General features: G+C 43.1%; 1 protein-coding gene across 1 annotated transcript in view; it reads right to left on the bottom strand.

Moving 5' to 3' along the window:
• LOC126235565 (homeobox protein aristaless-like) overlaps window positions 1-20,954 on the bottom strand; it is a 1,033,344-nt gene that overhangs the window by 163,873 nt on the left and 848,517 nt on the right. Inside the window, exon 4 of the mRNA XM_049944283.1 lies at window positions 19,481-19,526. Within this exon, the coding sequence (XP_049800240.1) occupies window positions 19,481-19,526 (46 nt within the window). The remainder of the gene's footprint in view (window positions 1-19,480; window positions 19,527-20,954) is intronic.

Raw genomic sequence — 20,954 nt, 5'->3', positions numbered from 1 at the left:
TAAAGTCTGTACGTTCTCGACGGGATTGGCGTGGACCAATGCCATTAAATGCCCCTATAGCCAGAAATCACATAGATTCAGCTCCGGTGAAAAGGGAGGTCATGCTACCTGACCTCCTCGACCAATACATCGCCCAAAAAAAACGTTGCGGTGAGGTACTGTCACACGATCCGTAGAAAATGGGGTGGTGCTCCGGTGGGCATACACTACGTACGTTGTATACCTGCAAGCATAACGTTCGCCTATAGCGCTGGTAAATCATGACGCAGAAATCGGCGATACAAAGCGCCAGTAAAATACACAGCGCTATGAGTCTGTCACCGACAATCCCTGCCCAAACATTGATTTTGTAGCGACGCCGATGCCTCATGTTCGTGATTGCTCAAGTATTTACTTCTCTCCACACATGCGTTTTGTAGTGATTTATTACACCATATTTCCTGATTCCTGTCTACAGCGCCAAACACTACACATTATTCGAACCAAGTAACACGACCCGTATCTCAACACGCATCGGTTTCTGGACAGACTGTTACACGAAATTTTCTTCTAGTTTTGACCAGTACTCCATCTTGTACGAATATGTGACTTCTTATACACACCATATGTAATACACAGGTGGTGGGCAAAAATACGGAAAAATGGTGAGAAATGCATGCTTGAACATAAATTCAGATGCTAGGCAAGCTCGCCGGTTGCAATGGTGTGTTTATCAGCGAACGGCACCTGTGCAGTATGAAGATGGCATCTGTTCTTTCGGACATTTCCGAAAGAACAGTTGCCACTGGTGACCATGCAGCTTTCTAGAATGAAATTACATTTTTTATCAATACCATCAGCTGCTGACAGGCGTTGATATACATCAACGGGGAGAGCTGAAAATGTCGGCTCCGACCGGGACTCGAACCCGGGAGATCCTGCTTATATGGCAGACGCTCTATCCATCTGAGCCAACGAGGGCACAGAGGACATGGCGGAAAGAACAGACAACATCTTCATATCGTCAAGACCAACCGGCTGATGACCTTCTTCAGTGCGGATGCACACGAATTGCCTGAACTCTTACGGGACTCGATGGATTGTATGCCGCGAGCAATTGGTACAATGGCAGGGGCACAACGAATGAAGTGTGTGGACTGTAAGTTGAGAATGTGGGTCTCACGGGGAGCGTGCCAGCGATAAATCCCTGCAGTCAGCCTGTCCTCTGCGCCGTCGGTGGCTCAGATGGATAGAGCGTCTGCCATGTAAGCAGGAGATCCCGGGTTCGAGTCCCGGTAGAAGGACACATTTTCACCTGTCCCCGTTGAGGTATATGAACGCCTGTCAGCAGCCAATGGTATTGATTTAACTGCACCTGTGCAATGTCCTCAGTATGATGCAAGTGTGAGTAGTAGTCAGAAATGTGCTCGGCGTAGTTGTGAGGGTATTCTGTCGAATGCCGGACATTTGCCACGCCGGACATTTGCCACACTTGCCCCTTCGCCAGGTAGCTTGAGTAGCGGTCCCTCAGGTAAGGGACGCCCTTCCCCGTACTACCTCTGTCCGCTTTCAAACCGCTATCTCCACATCTTACTCGATACAACCAGTACGTAAGGGACCTTCTTCTTCTTCGACATCTTGGCCAAATACAGAGATTCTTTTCCGAAATCGAAATATTTATAACTTTTGGGAAACGAAAGCAATACCAACGATTATGTCAGTACGTAATTAGTTCTGCCAGGTATAAATATAGATTCCTCTGTCTGTACGGTAGCTTCCTTTCACGCTTACTGATTGCGATAGAAACAGTCCATCGGCATGAGAGCAACAAGAAAGGAACGATGTAACGAGACTGCGAATGCACGCTAATCATTTGTTTTTGATCACTGCATTTGTGCCTACTTTAATTACTGCAACTGCATATCCAAAAGACAATAGGGAAAGAATAAAAGGGTATGTGAATGTTTGAAAAGAAGAACGACATACTCCATATTAATTTACTCTCTAAAAACATTAGTTAATAAAATGTAGCGGGGCAATGTTCGAAACATAACTGAAAACACGTTCACTAAATAGAGATAAGAACTTCTATGACTGACATGTCATCTAAAGTCGACTTACAATTTTAAAATGTTAGAAAAAAGGAAATGAAGTAATACAGAATGCTACGCTTGTAACGTACGTTGTTGTTCTACATTGTTTAGTTCTGGCATTTACAGGGTCACAGACAAAGCATCTTAGGTTCTGGAGAGAAAAGCCGTAATTGTAATTATCTGCACTACAACAGAAACAAGATGGACAACTTAAGGAAAATAATGTAAGCTCACAATCGACTTTGAAGCAGATAGTTCCTGTGGCTTAGTATGGGCAGAGGTTATATTCGACAACCGGAATAAATTAATAACTGGCTCCTTTTACCGACCCCCTGTCTCAGATGAAACATTTGCTGAACAGTTCAAAGAAAACTTGAGTCTCATCACAAATAGGTACCCTACTCATACAATTATAGTTGACAATGACTTCAATCTACCTTCCGCATGTCGACAAAAATACATTTTTATACCCTATTGTAAATATAAAACAACTTCCGTAATTGTTCTAAATGTTTTTTTAAATTATTTTTGACAATTAGTTGAGGAGGCCATTCAAATTGTAAATGGTTACGAAAACTACTTGACCTCTTAGACACAAATAATCCTGAGCATCACGACGGATACAGGGATTAGTGAACATGCAGTCGTAGCGAGGCTCAATGCCGTAACAAAGAAATTCACCAAAACTAAACGCGAAATATATCTATTTATAAAAGCACCTAAAAATTCGGTAGACGTTTTTCTAAGAGACAGTCTCCAAACCTTCCAAACTATGTAAGTGAAGACCATATATGGCTTAAGGTCAAAGAAATAGTATCAACAGCACTCGAGATATTCATACCAAATAAACTGATCCCCCATAGTAGACAAAACACGACAGAAAGCTGTTGCAGGAGCACCGCAAAAGGCACGTATAATTTAGACGAACGCAAAATCTCCAATACTGGTGCAGTTTTACTGAGGCTCTAAATTTGGTGCGGATTTCAATGCGAGATGCATTTAATAGTTTCCACAACGAATCTCGCTCTAGAAATTTGGCGGAAAATCCAACGAGGTACTGGTCCCATGTTAAGTAAACCAGCGGAAAGGCTCAGTAAGTACCTTTACTGCGCGACAGCGACGGTAATGTTACTGACGACAGTGCCACTAAAGTGGAGTTAGTAAATGCATTTTCCGAAATTCCTTCACCAAAGAAGACGAAGTAAATATTCCAGCATTCGAAATGGGAAGAGCTGCAAACATAATTTAGAAGTTGATATCCCTGGTGTTGCAAAGCAACTGAAATTACACTGTCAGTGACAGAGGAAATGATCAAATATCTTTTCAAAAAGTCTCTACTGTATAAGAAAAGTAGGTCTAATACATTTGATTCTGATGTTCTTTAGTAACAATTAATTTTCAGTAGTAAGCTCCTTGCTTTTACTGACCTGTTTAAAGATAGTCAACAATTTAGAAAGAAATTTTAATTTTTAAAGGACTACACCTAAATGTACTTAAGTAGATTTACATCTACTATAAATGTTTGCAGCTAAACTTAAATAAAAAATATTTGAGGTGCCAAAATTGTCATCCTTAGGATCAGATCAGTTTTGGGATGTCAAATTTAGATGCAATTCAAAGGTTCAGTTCCCATTTTCTTTTACAAAAGCGTATAGTATCAGTTTAACAAACCATGATATTTTAGGTGATAGTTGCGATTCTGAAGGTTCAGAAAATTATTTTAGAACTCACAATTATTTAATAGTATGGCCATAATACTGGAAGGTAGAAAAGAGTTATCTTAACGTGACAACAATAGGAATACTTTTGTGAGGATTGAAACACTCTTTCAAATGGTTCAAATGGCTCTGAGCACTATGGGACTTAACATCTATGGTCATCAGTCCCCTAGAACTTAGAACTACTTAAACCTAACTAACCTAAGGACATCACACAACACCCAGTCATCACGAGGCAGAGAAAATCCCTGACCCCGCCGGGAATCGAACCCGGGAACCCGGGCGCGGGAAGCGAGAACGCTACCGCACGACCACGAGCTGCGGACAAAAAAAATCTTTAATTTTTACATTAAAGGCTGATTCCCATCACACTTTGCACAGGTTTTGGACGCTGAAATAATGTACACTCTGTTTACAATTACAACTTAATATTAGTTCCGATAATGCTGCTTCAATGTTTTAATAATTTTATCTCAGTAATCTGCGAGGACTCAGTGGTCTTCATAGCTTTTTAGTACATTATTTTCAACGTATTTTAGTCCAGTTTCTGAATATGGGCAATGGCTTTCAAGCAAGGCCTAATGTTGCCAGTCTCTTCATAATTGGTTACGATTCTCTCTATCCTGTCGTCCAGCTACAAGTACTACTTCTTCGTCTTCTTACCTTCAAGATTCATTTCCAATTTCATGTAAATGCAGTTTGTGGGCTCTGCTTCCTTCTGTCAAGCACTCCACCAAATAGTTTATTCTAGGGTGAGGGTTTCCAATAATACTATTTATTTTGTTGTGCCACCCTTCAACAGCATTCGTCGTTCGTTCCCTTTTTCCGTAACAGTCACACATTTCTATTGCGATATCCTCATTCTCCTTTCATCAATTAAATTCAATATTTCTTCTGTTACCCAAGGATTTCTATTAGCCCTCGTCTTTTTACCTACTTGATCCTCTGCTGCCTTCACTACTTCATCCCTCAGAGCTACCCATTCTTCTTCTACTGTATTTCTTTCCCCCATTCCATGTCAATTGTTCCCTTATGCTCTCCCTGAAACTCTCTACATCCTCTGGTTCTTTCAGTTTATCCAGGTCCCATCTCCTTAAATTCAAACCTTTTTGCAGTTTCTTCAGTTTCAATCTGCAGTTCATAACCAATAGATTGTGGTCAGAATCCACATCTGCCCCTGGAAATGTCTTACAATTTAAAACCTGGTTCCTAAATCTCTGTCTTACCATTATATAATCTATCTGATACCTATTAGTATCTCCAGGATTTTTCCAGGTATACAACCTTCTTTTATGATTCTTGAACCAAGTGTTAGCTATGATTAAGTTATGCTCTGTGCAAAATTCTACAAGGCGGCTTCCTCTTTCATTTCTTCCCCCCAATCCATATTCACCTACTATGTTTCCTTCTCTCCCTTTTCCTACTGACGAATTCCAGTCACCCATGACTATTAAATTTTCGTCTCCCTTCACTACCTGAATAATTTCTTTTATCTCGTCATACATTTCATCAATTTCTTCATCATCTGCAGAGCTAGTTGGCATATAAACTTGTACTACTGTAGTAGGCATGGGATTTGTGTCTATCTTGGCCACAATAATGCGTTCACTATGCTGTTTGTAGTAGCTAACCCGCACTCCTATTTTTTTATTCATTATTAAACCTACTCCTGCATTACCCCTATTTGATTTTGTATTTATAACCCTGTAATCATCTGACCAAAAGTCTTGTTCCTCCTGCCACCGAACTTCACTAATTCCCACTATATCTAACTTTAACCTATCCATTTCCCTTTTTAAATTTTCTAACCTACCTGCCCGATTAAGGGATCTGACATTCCACGCTCCGATCCGTAGAATGCCAGTTTTCTTTCTCCTGATAACGACATCCTCTTGAGTAGTCCCCGCCCGGCGATCCGAATGGGGGACTATTTTACCTCCGGAATATTTTACCCAAGAGGACGCCATCATCAATTAATCATACAGTAAAGCTGCATGTCCTCGGGAAAAATTACGGCTGTAGTTTCCCCTTGCTTTCAGCCGTTCGCAGTACCAGCACAGCAAGGCCGTTTTGGTTAATGTTACAAGGCCAGATCAGTCAATCATCCAGACTGTTGCCCCTGCAACTACTGAAAAGGCTGCTGCCCCTCTTCAGGAACCACATGTTTGTCTGGCCTCTCAACAGATACCCCTCCGTTGTGGTTGCACCTACGGTACGGCCATCTGTATCGCTGAGGCACGCAAGCCTCCCCACCAACGGCAAGGTCCATGGTTCATGGAAAAACTGGTAGAAGCGGACCTCGGGGAAGATCAGTTTGGATTCCGTAGAAATGTCGGAACACGTGAGGCAATAATAACCTTACGACTTATCTTAGAATAAAGATTAAGAAAAGGCAAACCTACGTTTCTAGCGTTTGTAGACTTGGAGAAAGCTTTAGACAACGTTAACTGGAATACTCTCTTCCCAATTCTGAAGGTGGCAGGGGTAAAATACAGGGAGCGAAAGGCTATTTACAATTTGTACAGAAACCAGATGGCAGTTATAAGAGTCGAGGGGCATGAAAGGGAAGCAGTGGTTGGGAGAGGAGTGAGACAGGGTTGTAGCCTCTCCCCGATGTTATTAAATCTGTATATTGAGCAAGCAGTAAAAGAAACAAAAGAAAAATTCGGAGTAGGTATTAAAATTCATGGAGAAGAAGTAAAAACTTTGAGGTTCGCCGATGACATTGTAATTCTGTCAGAGACAGCAAAGGACTTGGAAGAGCAGTTGAACGGAATGGACAGTATCTTGAGGATATAAGATGAACATCAAAAAAAAGCAAAACGAGGATAATGGAATGTAGTCAAATTAAATCGGGTGATGCTGAGGGGATTAGATTAGGAAATGAGACACTTAAAGTAGTAAAGGAGTTTTGCTATTTAGGGAGTAAAATAACTGATGATGGTCGAAGTAGAGAGGATATAAAATGTAGACTGGCAATGGCAAGGAAAGCGTTTCTGAAGAAGAGAAATTTGTTAACATCGAGTATAGATTTAAGTGTCAGGAAGTCGTTTCTGAAAGTATTTGTATGGAGTGTAGCCATGTATGGAAGTGAAACATGGACGATAACCAGTTTGGACAAGAAGAGAATAGAAGCTTTCGAAATGTGGTGCTACAGAAGAATGCTGAAGATAAGGTGGGTAGATCACGTAACTAATGAGGAGGTATTGAATAGGATTGGGGAGAAGAGAAGTTTGTGGCACAACTTGACTAGAAGAAGGGATCGGTTGGTAGGACATGTTTTGAGGCATCAAGGGGTCACAAATTTAGCATTGGAGGGCAGCGTGGAGGGTAAAAATCGTAGAGGGAGACCAAGAGATGAATACACTAAGCAGATTCAGGAGGATGTAGGTTGCAGTAGGTACTGGGAGATGAAGAAGCTTGCACAGGATAGAGTAGCATGGAGAGCTGCATCAAACCAGTCTCAGGACTGAAGACCACAACAACAACATCCTCATTCTCTAGCCAGTTGTCCACAAAGTAGTCAAAAAATTGAGAGAACCTTCCGGTATCAGGAGCTTCTGCATGAATATCAATCCATCCATTGCTTACGTCCTCCGGTTTTACAACTGCCAGCGCTGCACACATTCTGAATTGAAGTCTTAAATCCTCGTTCTAGCGGTACTCCTCAGTTAGACCGAAAATTTGAACTCTTCTCCATAAACTCTTCTCCATATGGAAATAGAATCCATTTACTTCAGTTTTGGGAAAAACTTGACGAATGGCCGATATCGCAGCTGCTTCAAAGTTCACCTTTACTTGTTTAGGACACCACTCAGAGACTGCCTGTTTTATCAGACGAAACAGACGAACATATGTGTCTTTCTTCTTAATAGGGAGCAGTGCAAATATAGTAGGAAGAATGTTTGTTTCTTTAACCGTGCCTCCTAAGTCTACGTGTATGGTGTAGATCTGTGCAAACTGCTTGCTGCATCTCTTAAATGTTCCATCCATAAAAAAATGGGAACATGTTTTTAAACTTTCTTTTCCTTTGCTTCCACTAAAACTCATTATCCTCACCTCTAATGTATCGTCTTCCAGAAGAAAACTACTGACATCTCCCATTTTTAATAGATCTTCATGAAGATCAATTTCATAAGAGTTCTTAGGCTCTTGTTGGTTCCCCCACTCTTGACTCCATCGACGACGCATGGTTCTCTTCATAGATTCTGAATTAGACATCACTGTAACAAAGTCATAAACTTTATTATGTAGATTTCCCATTTCATCTGCGTATATCTCCGTTAACTGTGTAGTTTCTTCTCGAGACCTTCTCTTCGCTCTTTCCACTTGCTTTCTCACTTTCAGAGTCGCATCGTCAGGTGGTCCACAGAGATGTTCTAATACGTTCAACACTTGTCCGTTCCTCGAAAGCAGCTTTCCCTTGCAATGATCTGCTTTTCGGTATAAGCACATCCATGTAACAACACCCTCCTTAGATTCCCTCTGTTTGTTGTTGTGGTCTTCAGTCCTGAGACTGGTTTGATGCAGCTCTCCATGCTACTCTATCCTGTGCAAGCTTCTTCATCTCCCAGTACCTACTGCAACCTACATCCTTCTGAATCTGCTTAGTGTATGGATCTCTTGGTCTCCCTCTACGATTTTTACCCTCCACGCTGCCCTCCAATGCTAAATTTGTGATCCCTTGATGCCCCAAAACATGTCCTACCAACCGATCCCTTCTTCTAGTCAAGTTGTGCCACAAACTTCTCTTCTCCCCAAGCCTATTCAATACCTCCTCATTAGTTACGTGATCTACCCACCTTATCTTCAGCATTCTTCTGTAGCACCACATTTCGAAAGCTTCTATTCTCTTCTTGTCCAAACTGGTTATCGTCCATGTTTCACTTCCATACACGGCTACACTCCATACAAATACTTTCAGAAACGACTTCCTGACACTTAAATCTATACTCGATGTTAACAAATTTCTCTTCTTCAGAAACGCTTTCCTTGCCATTGCCAGTCTACATTTTATATCCCTCTACTTCGACCATCATCAGTTATTTTGCTCCCTAAATAGCAAAACTCCTTTACTACTTTAAGTGTCTCATTTCCTAATCTAATCCCCTCAGCATCACCCGATTTAATTTGACTACATTCCATTATCCTCGTTTTGCTTTTGTTGATGTTCATCTTATATCCTCCTTTCAAGACACTGTCCTATCCGTTCAACTGCTCTTCCAAGTCCTTTGTTGTCTCTGACAGAATTACAATGTCATCAGCGAACCTCAAAGTTTTTACTTCTTCTCCATGAATTTTAATACCTACTCCGAATTTTTCTTTTGTTTCCTTTACTGCTTGCTCAATATACAGATTGAATAACATCGGGGAGAGGCTACAACCCTGTCTCACTCCTTTCCCAACCACTGCTTCCCTTTCATGCCCCTCGACTCTTATAACTGCCATCTGGTTTCTGTACAAATTGTAAATAGCCTTTCGCTCCCTGTATTTTACCCCTGCCACCTTCAGAATTTGAGAGTATTCCAGTTAACGTTGTCAAAAGCTTTCTCTAAGTCTACAAATGCTAGAAGCGTAGGTTTGCCTTTTCTTAATCTTTCTTCTAAGATAAGTCGTAAGGTTAGTATTGCCTCACGTGTTACAACATTTTTACGGAATCCAAACTGATCTTCCCCGAGGTCCGCTTCTACCAGTTTGTCCATTCGTCTTTAAAGAATTCGCGTTAGTATTTTGCAGCTGTGACTTTTTAAACTGATAGTTCGATAATTTTCAAATCTGTCAACACCTGCTTTCTTTGGGATTGGAATTATTATATTCTTCTTGAAGTCTGTGGGTATTTCGCCTGTCTCATACATCTTGCTCACCAGATGGTAGAGTTTTGTCATGACTGGCTCTCCCAAGGCCATCAGTAGTTCTAATGGAATGTTGTCTACTCCCGGGGCCTTGTTTTGACTCAGGTCTTTCAGTGCTCTGTCAAACTCTTCACGCAGTATCATATCCTCCATTTCATCTTCATCTACATCCTCTTCCATTTCCATAATATTGTCCTCAAGTACATCGCCCTTTTATAAACCCTCTATATACTCCTTCCACCTTTCTGCCTTCCCTTCTTAGCTTAGAACTGGGTTGCCATCTGAGCTTTTGATATTCATACAAGTGGTTCTCTTCTCTCCAAAGGTCTCTTTAATTTTCCTGTAGGGAGTATCTATCTTATCCCTAGTGAGACAAGCCTCTACATCCTTACATTTGTCCTCTAGCCATCCCTGCTTAGCCATTTTGCACTTTCTGTCGATCTCATTTTTGAGACGTTTGTATTCCTTTTTGCCTGCTTCATTTACTGCATTTCTATATTTTCTCCTTTCATCAATTAAATTCAATATTTATCTGTTACCCAAGGACTTCTATTAGCCCTCGTCTTTTTACCTACTTGATCCTCTGCTGCCTTCACTACTTCATCCCTCAAAGCTACCCATTCTTCTTCTGCTGTATTTCTTTCCCTCATTCCTGTCAATTGTTCCCTTATGCTCTCCCTGAAACTCTCTACAACCTCTGGTTCTTTCGGTTTATCCAGGTTCCATCTCCTTAAATTCAAACCTTTTTGCAGTTTCTTCAGTTTCAATCTGCAGTTCATAACCAATAGATTGTGGTCAGAATCCACATCTGCCCCTGGAAATGTCTTACAATTTAAAACCTGGTTCCTAAATCTCTGTCTTACCATTATATAGTCTATCTGATACCTGTTAGTATCTCCAGGATTTTTCCAGGTATACAACCTTCTTTTATGATTCTTGAACCAAGTGTTAGCTATGATTAAGTTATGCTCTGTGCAAAATTCTACAAGGCGGCTTCCTCTTTCATTTCTTCCCCCCAATCCATATTCACCTACTATGTTTCCTTCTCTCCCTTTTCCTACTGACGAATTCCAGTCACCCATGACTATTAAATTTTCGTCTCCCTTCACTACCTGAATAATTTCTTTTATCTCTTCATACATTTCATCAATTTCTTCATCATCTGCAGAGCTAGTTGGCATATAAACTTGTACTACTGTAGTAGGCATGGGATTTGTGTCTATCTTGGCCACAATAATGCGTTCACTATGCTGTTTGTAGTAGCTAACCCGCACTCCTATTTTTTTATTCATTATTAAACCTACTCCTGCATTACCCCTATTTGATTTTGTATTTATAACCCTGTAATCCCTCTGTTTAAGATACGCATAACCTTTGTAATGAGCAGGAAGCCTGCCCTTGTTCGTTGTAATACACTCCTGGAAATTGAAATAAGAACACCGTGAATTCATTGTCTCAGGAAGGGGAAACTTTATTGACACATTCCTGGGGTCAGATACATCACATGATCACGCTGACAGAACCACAGGCACATAGACACAGGCAACAAAGCATGAACAATGTCGGCACTAGTACAGTGTATATCCACCTTTCGCAGCAATGCAGGCTGCTATTCTCCCATGGAGACGATCGTAGAGATGCTGGATGTAGTCCTGTGGAACGGCTTGCCATGCCATTTCCACCTGGCGCCTCAGTTGGACCAGCGTTCGTGCTGGACGTGCAGACCGCGTGAGACGACGCTTCATCCAGTCCCAAACATGCTCAATGGGGGACAGATCCGGAGATCTTGCTGGCCAGGGTAGTTGACTTACACCTTCTAGAGCACGTTGGGTGGCACGGGATACATGCGGACGTGCATTGTCCTGTTGGAACAGCAAGTTCCCTTGCCGGTCTAGGAATGGTAGAACGATGGGTTCGATGACGGTTTGGATGTACCGTGCACTATTCAGTGTCCCCTCGACGATCACCAGTGGTGTACCGCCAGTGTAAGATATCGCTCCCCACACCATGATGCCGGGTGTTGGCCCTGTGTGCCTCGGTCGTATGCAGTCCTGATTGTGACGCTCACTTGCGCGGCACCAAACACGCATACGACCATCATTGGCACCAAGGCAGAAGCGACTCTCATCGCTGAAGACGACACGTCTCCATTCGTCCCTCCATTCACGCCTGTCGCTACACCACTGGAGGCGGGCTGCACGATGTTGGGGCGTGAGCGGAAGACGGCCTAACGGTGTGCGGGACCGTAGCCCAGCTTCATGGAGACGGTTGCGAATGGTCCTCGCCGATACCCCAGGAGCAACAGTGTCCCTAATTTGCTGGGAAGTGGCGGTGCGGTCCCCTACGGCACTGCGTAGGATCCTACGGTCTTGGCGTGCATCCGTGCGTCGCTGCGGTCCGGTCCCAGGTCGACGGGCACGTGCACCTTCCGCCGACCACTGGCGACAACATCGATGTACTGTGGAGACCTCACGCCCCACGTGTCGAGCAATTCGGCGGTACGTCCACCCGGCCTCCCGCATGCCCACTATACGCCTTCGCTCAAAGACCGTCAACTGCACATACGGTTCACGTCCACGCTGTCGCGGCATGCTACCAGTGTTAAAGACTGCGATGGAGCTCCGTATGCCACGGCAAACTGGCTGACACTGACGGCGGCGGTGCACAAATGCTGCGCAGCTAGCGCCATTCGACGGCCAACACCGCGGTTCCTGGTGTGTCCGCTGTGCCGTGCGTGTGATCATTGCTTGTACAGCCCTCTCGCAGTGTCCGGAGCAAGTATGGTGGGTCTGACACACCGGTGTCAATGTGTTCTTTTTTCCATTTCCAGGAGTGTAACTTCCATACTGACAGTCACGTTAGGAGCTTCGAAAGCAAACTGGGTGGGCGGGTGAGGAGGAGGAGGAGGAGGAGGAGGGGGAGTCAAGGTTCAAATGGTTCAAATGGCTCTGAGCACTATGGGACTCAACTGCTGTGGTCATAAGTCCCCTAGAACTTAGAACTACTTAAACCTAACTAACCTAAGGACAGCACACACATCCATGCCCGAGGCAGGATTCGAACCTGCGACCGCAGCAGTCGCACGGTTCCGGACTGCGCGCCTAGAACCGCGAGACCACCGCGGCCGGCGGGGGAGTCAAGGGACCCAACCCTTCGGAGCAGGTAACATCGAGGCAAATGTCCGGCGTGGCAACTGTCCGGACACCGTTCTGTCGGACCTAAATGCCCAAAGTGGGCACATTGTGGCTGCACGTATGGTGGATGCTTCCGTAACCAGGGCAGTCCATGGCTTTGGTGTCTGGAAGGCACCGTATCGAAAGTTTATACCACATTCAGATGAAGCGAAGAAACATCATCCACTTACTCACAACGCGGACGAAAGTGTGCGTTTAGTGATCGTGACGGAGCGTCCTTGAAGACGATTGTGACGAAAAAGAAGAGAACGCCAGCTGCGACAGCCACTGCAGAACTGAACGTTGCACTCGCGAACCTGTCAGCACCAGGGCAACAAGAAGGGAGCTGCAGATGCTGAGGATTGCACGTAGGGCTGGAATTTTAAAGCCACGGATCAGTGGTATGAAGTCCGTGATAGGAAATCATCATGCCGAAGCAATAAAACGTGGACTCTGGCTAATGAAGGAATGTCATTTGGTCGGATGGTCTTGTTCTCACTGTTGCCATCACCTGGCCGAGGTTAGATCCCAAGAGTGAAATATGGCAGGGTTTCGGTGACGATCTGGGCAGCCATACCATGGTATTCCATGGTTGCTCTGTAAGGTCGGATTAGTGACCAAGGATTATGTGACCACTTGGGTTGATCAGGTCCGTCCCATGGTACGAGGGTAATCCCAAAAGTAAGGTCTCCTACTTTTTAATAAGTACACAGACCTGTTTATTTTTATAATGACTTGTAAATAATAGATTTCAGCTATCAGTCGTCCTTTGGAACGTCATCCACAGTTCATTGAATACTCAATGTATTCAATCAACTGTGGATGAAGGCCGACCCACAGGCATTACATGCATTGATCAAAAATGATAGTGCATTGAGAATGGCTAGTTTCTAGCTGACATCTAGACCTGCCAACAAAAGTTCCAAAGGACGACTGATAGCTGAAATCTATTATTTACTAGTCAATATAACAGTAGCTGCGTGCAACAGCAGCGATTCAGCTCCGACGACGAGGTGAAAGAAGAGGTTCATAACTTTCTGAACAGCATGGCGGCGAGCTGGTATGACATGGGCATACAAAAACTGCCACAGCGTCTACAAAAATGCATCTACAGAACTGGTGATTACGTCGAAAAACAGCCAAATGTTCAGGCTGTAAAATGATGTACACCATTATAGAAATAAACAGGTCTATGTATTTATAAAAAAAAAATAGGTGACATTACTTTTGGGATTACCCTTGTACAATGTTTGTCCCCAATGGTATTGCTGTGTTCCAACACGACAGGGCCCCATCCACACAGCTCGCATCGTCAATGACTGGTTTTGTGACCACGAGGATCAATTATCGCGTCTGCCCTGGCCATCACATTCACCAGATCTCAACATTATTGAGCGTTTCTGGTCTACTTTGGAGAGAAGGGTGCGTGATCGGTATGCACTTCATTCATCGTTCTCTGGACCTGGCATTCCCTTTAAAACCCTACAGTACAAGTATTTACCCATTCCGAGATGACTGGAAGCTGTTTTTAATGCTAACCGTTTTCCAGAACCGTGTTAACCATGGCAATGTGTTGTGTTTTTGATTTTTTCATGTTTTTGTGGAGCCCCTGCATATTACAAAGCATGGGCGAAATGATATACCCTCTTCAGCCCACTCTCTCCTCCGAAACTAGCCCTTATTAGCCTTCATGAAAAGTGCTCTCAGTCCCATGAAAGGTACTCTCAAGGTCTCCATTTATGTCTAACGTAATTGTTGTGCTTTCGTATAGGCTTCTTAAGGTGTTAATTAAATGTAGTGGGTGCACTCTTTTATTCATTGTGCTCCTTAGTATCTCTCTCTCTCATGTAATTTTATCAAATGCTTCTTCCAGATCAACATACGCGAAGTGAGTCTTTCGATCGACTTTGCATGTTCTTCAGTAATCTGTTCCATACAAAATGCTTTGTCTGTTGTCCTTAAACTTCTGACCACAAAGTAATTATTATTGCGGATATCCGCAGATACCCACTGCACCTCTTATGATAAGTGGTCGCCATATGAGAAGGCACGGCGACACGGTTGACCTTGCGGAGGTGGGAGTCAGTGGCAGGAGCTGGACAGAGCTGGCAGCAACCGCATTAAATCACTCCGGTCCGTGTCTCGAGGAACGGCGAAGCGGCTAGCGCTGCCGCAGCACTTGTGACGGGCAATTACGGCGTATTTACGTTCATTTGCCGACAGCAATTAGACTTGTCCCGCGGCGTCGCCGGCGCGGTTGGTTTTTTTGTCGCCGTGGGCCGGAATAATTGCTTCATCATTAGCCGCGGCTGGGCAGCCGAGCACGACGCGAGCGTTCGCCATTACTCTGCGCAATTAAGCAACTCCTGAGCCGCCGCGAGAACGTTTGCGGCGCTATAAAACACCGGACTCGCTCTTACTGGCCCCGTTTTCGATCTTTGTTCAATTACGACCGACCGGTTCTGCCGATGTCGTGCGAATGTGCATGTGTGTGCGTGTATGTCACAGCGAAGATACTGATTCGAAGCGTGGCACTTCGGAACGAGGCCTTATTCGTTAACGAGCAAGTGATTCTTTGCAGTTTTCTTCCAAGCTGAAGAAATTCATTTGTGCTATGACTGACATATAGTGAAGAGCGTTTAACAAAATATTTTTTCATGTTAAAAGAATTTCGTGTTAAATGATGCACGCGAGAAAAATATTGTACTTCATAATATTATTGAAGCAATAATTTTAAATGGTAAACAAAAAGGAAAAGCGATGTTCATACAAAGAATCCCACTCATCTCAACTCATACGTCATTTTCTTTTAAAATATTACACATTCCTGTGAAATTAACTTATAGTATGACAATCAACAAGGCGCAGGGCCAAACACTTCACTAGTGCGGAGTTAATTTGAAGGAACCCTGTTTTTCACGAGATCACCTCTACTTTGCATTTTCACCTGACGGACAAGGAGAAAATTTATATGTGTATGCGCCACACAACAAAGCATCAGATATAGTATGTATGTTATTCTGCCTCACGGGACGTCTTGTCATGGGTTAAGCCTCTTCCACTTTTGTCTACATATAAGAATGTAATTTAATGTAAAGACTTTAAGTGTAAGATATTTGTCCGATAAAAAACGGGAAGTCTTTCACTGAAGTTTTTTTGTACATTACTACATTTATAAAGCTACTAGCTGAAAACTAATACCCAGCGAAGCGGGTTATTTACCCCTAGTAATAATAATAATAACACAAGGAGTCAGACGTCATAAAAGTTTCCAGACGACTGTAAATGTGCACTGATCAACCCTCTGCACAAAAAGAGTGACCCCACAGATGTGAACAATTACAGGGGCACCTCACTAATAAAAATCACATACAAGGTATTCTCAGCGTGCCTACTCCAAAGGACACGGAACCATCTGGAACATAAGATCGACGAGTACCAGGCGGGCTTAGCCCTGGTCGCTCCTGTACAGAACAAATCTTCACTCTGAAAACTGCCCTGAAAATCAAATCCCTGAGGAACAGTTCAGCCATATGCACCTACGTTTTCAAGAAGCCATATGACTCCATCGACCGCCAGTCAATGTTCAACATTCTACATGAGCAAGGATTGGACTTCAAGACACTGCGACTGATCAAACAGACGCCGACAGATACGACATCTAAGGTGAAGTTCATGGGGGAAATCTCCGAACCCTTTGAGATCAAGACAGGCGCTCGCCAAGGTGACGGACTCTCACCGCTCCTCTTCAACCTAGTGCTGGATAAGGTCATCAAGGAATGGGGGAAAGAGCTGCAAATACAAGGCCACTGGAAGCCAGTGCGACTTGGACGACCCAAGGACAAGCTGGAGGTCGGCTGTCTAGCCTTCCCAGGCGATATGGCACTACTCACAGATAAAGAAACCACACCGAGCGCGGTGGCGCAGTGGTTAGCACACTGGACACGCATTCTGGAGGACGATGGTTCAATACCGCGTCCGGCCATCCTGATTTAGGTTTTCCGTGATTTCCCTAAATAGCTTCAGGCAAATACCGGGATGGTTCCTTTAAAGGGCACGGCCAACTTCCTTCCCCATCCTTCCTAATGTGATGAGACCGATGACCTCACTGTCTGATCTCCTCCCCCAAAAACAACCCAAGAAACCACAGGAATCATGCAGATAGAAGTACTCAACGACAGAAGTACTCAGACAGAAAAGTAGGGCTTCAGATTTCCTTTCAGAAAACTGAGTTCTTGTGCACGAAAATAAACATACTAAATCTGAACACAAAGTATGCCAAGAGCAACAGGGTCACACACTTTAAGTACACAGGTGAAGTGCTCGAACCGACAGGAAAGAATTATCCAGAACACTAGGTTATTGAAAATGAAGAGAGCCTCATACAAAACACAGGGTATTTACAACAAGAAATGTCTGTCCACCTGCACCAAAATTAGTCACTACAACACTGTGATCAAACCCGAGGTGCTATGCGCCAGTGAGACACTGATGTTGTACACAAAGGCCGACCTTGAGAACATTCTCATACAGGAAAGAAAAATCATTAGGAAAATTATTGGACCAAAAATCACATACGAAGGATATTGGCTTCACTCCAGGGACCCCACAGAGGAGTTCTCCAACATCGCAGCCTACATTAGAAAGAGGTGACTAAAATTTTATGGACACATCAGCAGACTCCCACAGATCAGCCTCACCAACAGAATCCTCAGGTACATGCAGGGACTCAATATCGCAACACCCTCGATGACACAAGTCAAAATTGACCGGGAAAGATCTCAGACAGATCCAGCGGACGTAATGGACAAAGGTGTCTATAGACACAAGGTGTACAATTGGGAAGTTATGTCAGAGACAACAGCACCTAAAGCCCAAGGGCCAAAGTCGACTGAAGAAAGGAAGATAGCCTTTAGTGAACGAATGAATGAGTACTGGAAGAACAGGAAGAACAAGTAATCATGAATGTCACGCGTGGTCTGATAAAAGGCCTGTAACGTGTGTAATAATAATAATACAAGGAGTAGTAAAAAAGTTTTAATTACCACCTTAAAAAATAAACTTATGTAATTAATTATTTGTTTCGATGCAGGTACATGGCTGCAGTCCTGGAACACACTGAAATCTCCGCCCCACAGTACCGTATCACGCCGCTAGGGGAGACAAAACGAAATGACGCAGCCCATTGAGAATGTGTCGATCTCGAAACAAAACGGCAACGGAATATTCGAGTTGATGTTGTAATCCATAGTCTCGTTCGTGGTCAGCCAAATACTCCAAGTTTTCAGGTAAGTCATCGTAGGGCTGGTATGCGTCGAAATTAATTAGGCATTGGCCTTTTTTTTTGTTTTTAGAAATATAAACGCAGTTTCTTTTTCTGCGAGTATTAGGCAAAATTAATATATGTTAGCCAAAGGATGTTTTATTCAGTGGGGTTCGTGCAAAAATATTGCTTTTTTAAATGCTTTTATGACACCATCCAACGGGATGGCAAGTAGAAGACCTAGAAGATACTACTTGAACGATAATGCGAAACCATGTAAGTTACTGTTCCACAGGGTGATCTAGAACTCCATCGACAAAGTTTCAGAGTTGCTAAACAAGAAAAATAGACTAATAAACATGAGCTCTAACATGTTCATCTTAGATACTGTGAAACACAACTGTTCTACTGCAAGCTGTTTTCTTTTCATACTGCAGGAGTAGATAGAACAGGCCAAAATAAGGAAAAAAGTGCAGTAACAATAGGTTCTAAAGTGCATACGTTAAGAGCTATGAGTACTTGTTCAGTAGAATACATGTGTTTCACAGTAGCGAAGATTAACAAGTGGCCAGGCATACGTTTTAGAAGCCATGTTTACCAGACATTTATTTCTTGTTTTGGTCCACACGGTCACCTCTGAAAGTTAGTTGGTGGAGTTCTTTTTAACTCTTTATATTGCTCGATATGTCATATTCTTACGTAGCAGTAAAATGTATTACGCCAGTCTTCTGAGAATTCTCATACTTCCGCTTCTTATTCTTCACGCCTGCTGCTTCATTAATGTCCAAAACCCAGACCCATAAGGAAATGTTTGATTACCACTACATTTAAAACCACTCTTTCTAAAGTTAATGTCGACTGCGCAACACAGCTGGTGAATTTTTTGGAGCATTCCATCACTTTACCGCGGACGTGTACATAAAGTTGCAACTGAGATCTGAGAATTTGTTAACCTCTTGGGGTATCTAGTTGTTAATTACTGTCTTCGACCACAATTACTCGCTGACTTTGAGTGGCATATCTTTGTGTTTCTCGTAGAGTTGTTTGAAAGGTTTCCCTGTGCTGCTAGCAGAAGCAGGTAGAAAGTCCACTGGAAACGAAGCACACAAGAGTTTCTGATTTATTCTATTTCAGGAGCAAGTAATGTAGGCACTGATTCTATTTCTCTCTCTGTCTCTCTCTTTCCGCGCGTGTGTGTGTGTGTGTGTGTGTGTGTGTGAGAGAGAGAGAGAGAGAGAGAGATAGAGAGAGAGAGAGAGAGAGAGAGACGCAGAGAAAAAGATAAACAGAGCGAAAGGAAGGGCAAGCAGCTAAGATGGGCACATTTCAATAGAGCTCCGAAAAATCCTCTAAATACGCCGAATGCAAAGAAAAACCCTTTCAGAAACACCAACTCACTTACCTGGATGCGTGCTTCCGTCAACCCAATTTTCATCGCTAGCTCCTCCCTGCAACAAAGAGACGAGACACGTTTATAAGTAACACTGCACCAATCTATTTCTGCATGTTTTACATTCTGTGCTATGAGGGCATGCACTGAACCACAATTAATTCGTTCCAGTTAAAACAAAAGAGAACTTACTGTCTCATCCACCACAAAAAAACAAAAGAAGTGATAGTACGTTAAAGTTCAAAGTCTTGTCCAAGTCATTAGAAACGGGAAACTTGTTCAGACTGGAGAAGATTGAGGAATTTAATGAGAGATGGTCTTGTTGAAGAGGTAATTATTTTGCAGTCATGTGGAGAAACCATAGTAAACCTAAATGTGTATGGCTGCGCTGCTGTTTGAACCCTGTTGACGTCCAGTGTTCAAACGATGGTGTTTCCATAGTCGGTCGAGTTATTTAAGAGTCATTTTTTCATTACATGCTTAGCGCCTTCTGTTTCGCTTGCCAAGACTGTACGCTCTGCACACATATTTTTGTTTTCCTTTAATTGAAGTTTTATGTTGTTCACGAAATGCAAAATCTTCTAAGCTTTTCACGCTAATTGAGGTCATAGAAGCACGGTCTTTTCTGAGTGAACCTCCGACCAAAAGGCGATTCTGGCAGCTGGAGAAGAAGGTCTTGTTAATCCTGCCATTTGAGTTCTTTCGGTGATATTTCCATACCCTAACATGTATTTCTTTAGACGTTAGATACCAGTTACCACAGACTTAGCTTTAAAACTATTTTAATATAATGAAATGTTTTCATACAAGTTTTCATCCTCTGTTTCATCCCGTTAGGGGTTGAATTTCCAAAGAACACTGAAACACGCATTTGTTTATTTCTAAGCGAGAAAATGCATTCACAATTAAATATATTCATAAAAAATTTTATCCCCTACTTCATCCCTTTAGTGGTGCAATTTGGAAAATCGCTTCTTAATGGATGCCTACATTATAACATCAACACCATCCCCAAATTTCAAGTTTCTCTCCACAGCGGTTTGGGCTGGGCGAGATGAGTCAGTGAGTTAGGACATTTTCTTTTATATATAGAGGTAAGGAGGAGATTTTCCTCAAGGAAGTAACCCTGAAATGGAGTGATGACTGAAGTATGATATAATTTAGCAGCTTTTCGCCAAAGTATAATCTCTGCTACTTCTCGTTCAATGACAATCATACAAATGGGGATATCTGTTACAAACATCAAAAAACGTTTTGCATTACCCAGGTTCCCAGAAGTCCTGAAGATAGACGTTGACTGTGGGTATTGTATAACAGACACAGTCCCTTTGACTATGCAGAGATGTCACTAAAACCGCCCAAAGATGTAAAGAACCACGCACGAGCAGCGCCTGTTAGACGGAGGGGGTCCGACAGCCGATCAGTTCCAGTCGTTCCACCAGGAAGGAGGTACACGGCTCGTGTTGTCTGTAGTTCAACCATTCCT

Source organism: Schistocerca nitens, chromosome 2 (assembly GCF_023898315.1).
Source record: "Schistocerca nitens isolate TAMUIC-IGC-003100 chromosome 2, iqSchNite1.1, whole genome shotgun sequence".
In the NCBI taxonomy this organism is placed as follows: Eukaryota; Metazoa; Arthropoda; class Insecta; order Orthoptera; family Acrididae; genus Schistocerca; species Schistocerca nitens.
This window is presented reverse-complemented; position numbering and strand designations above follow the sequence as displayed.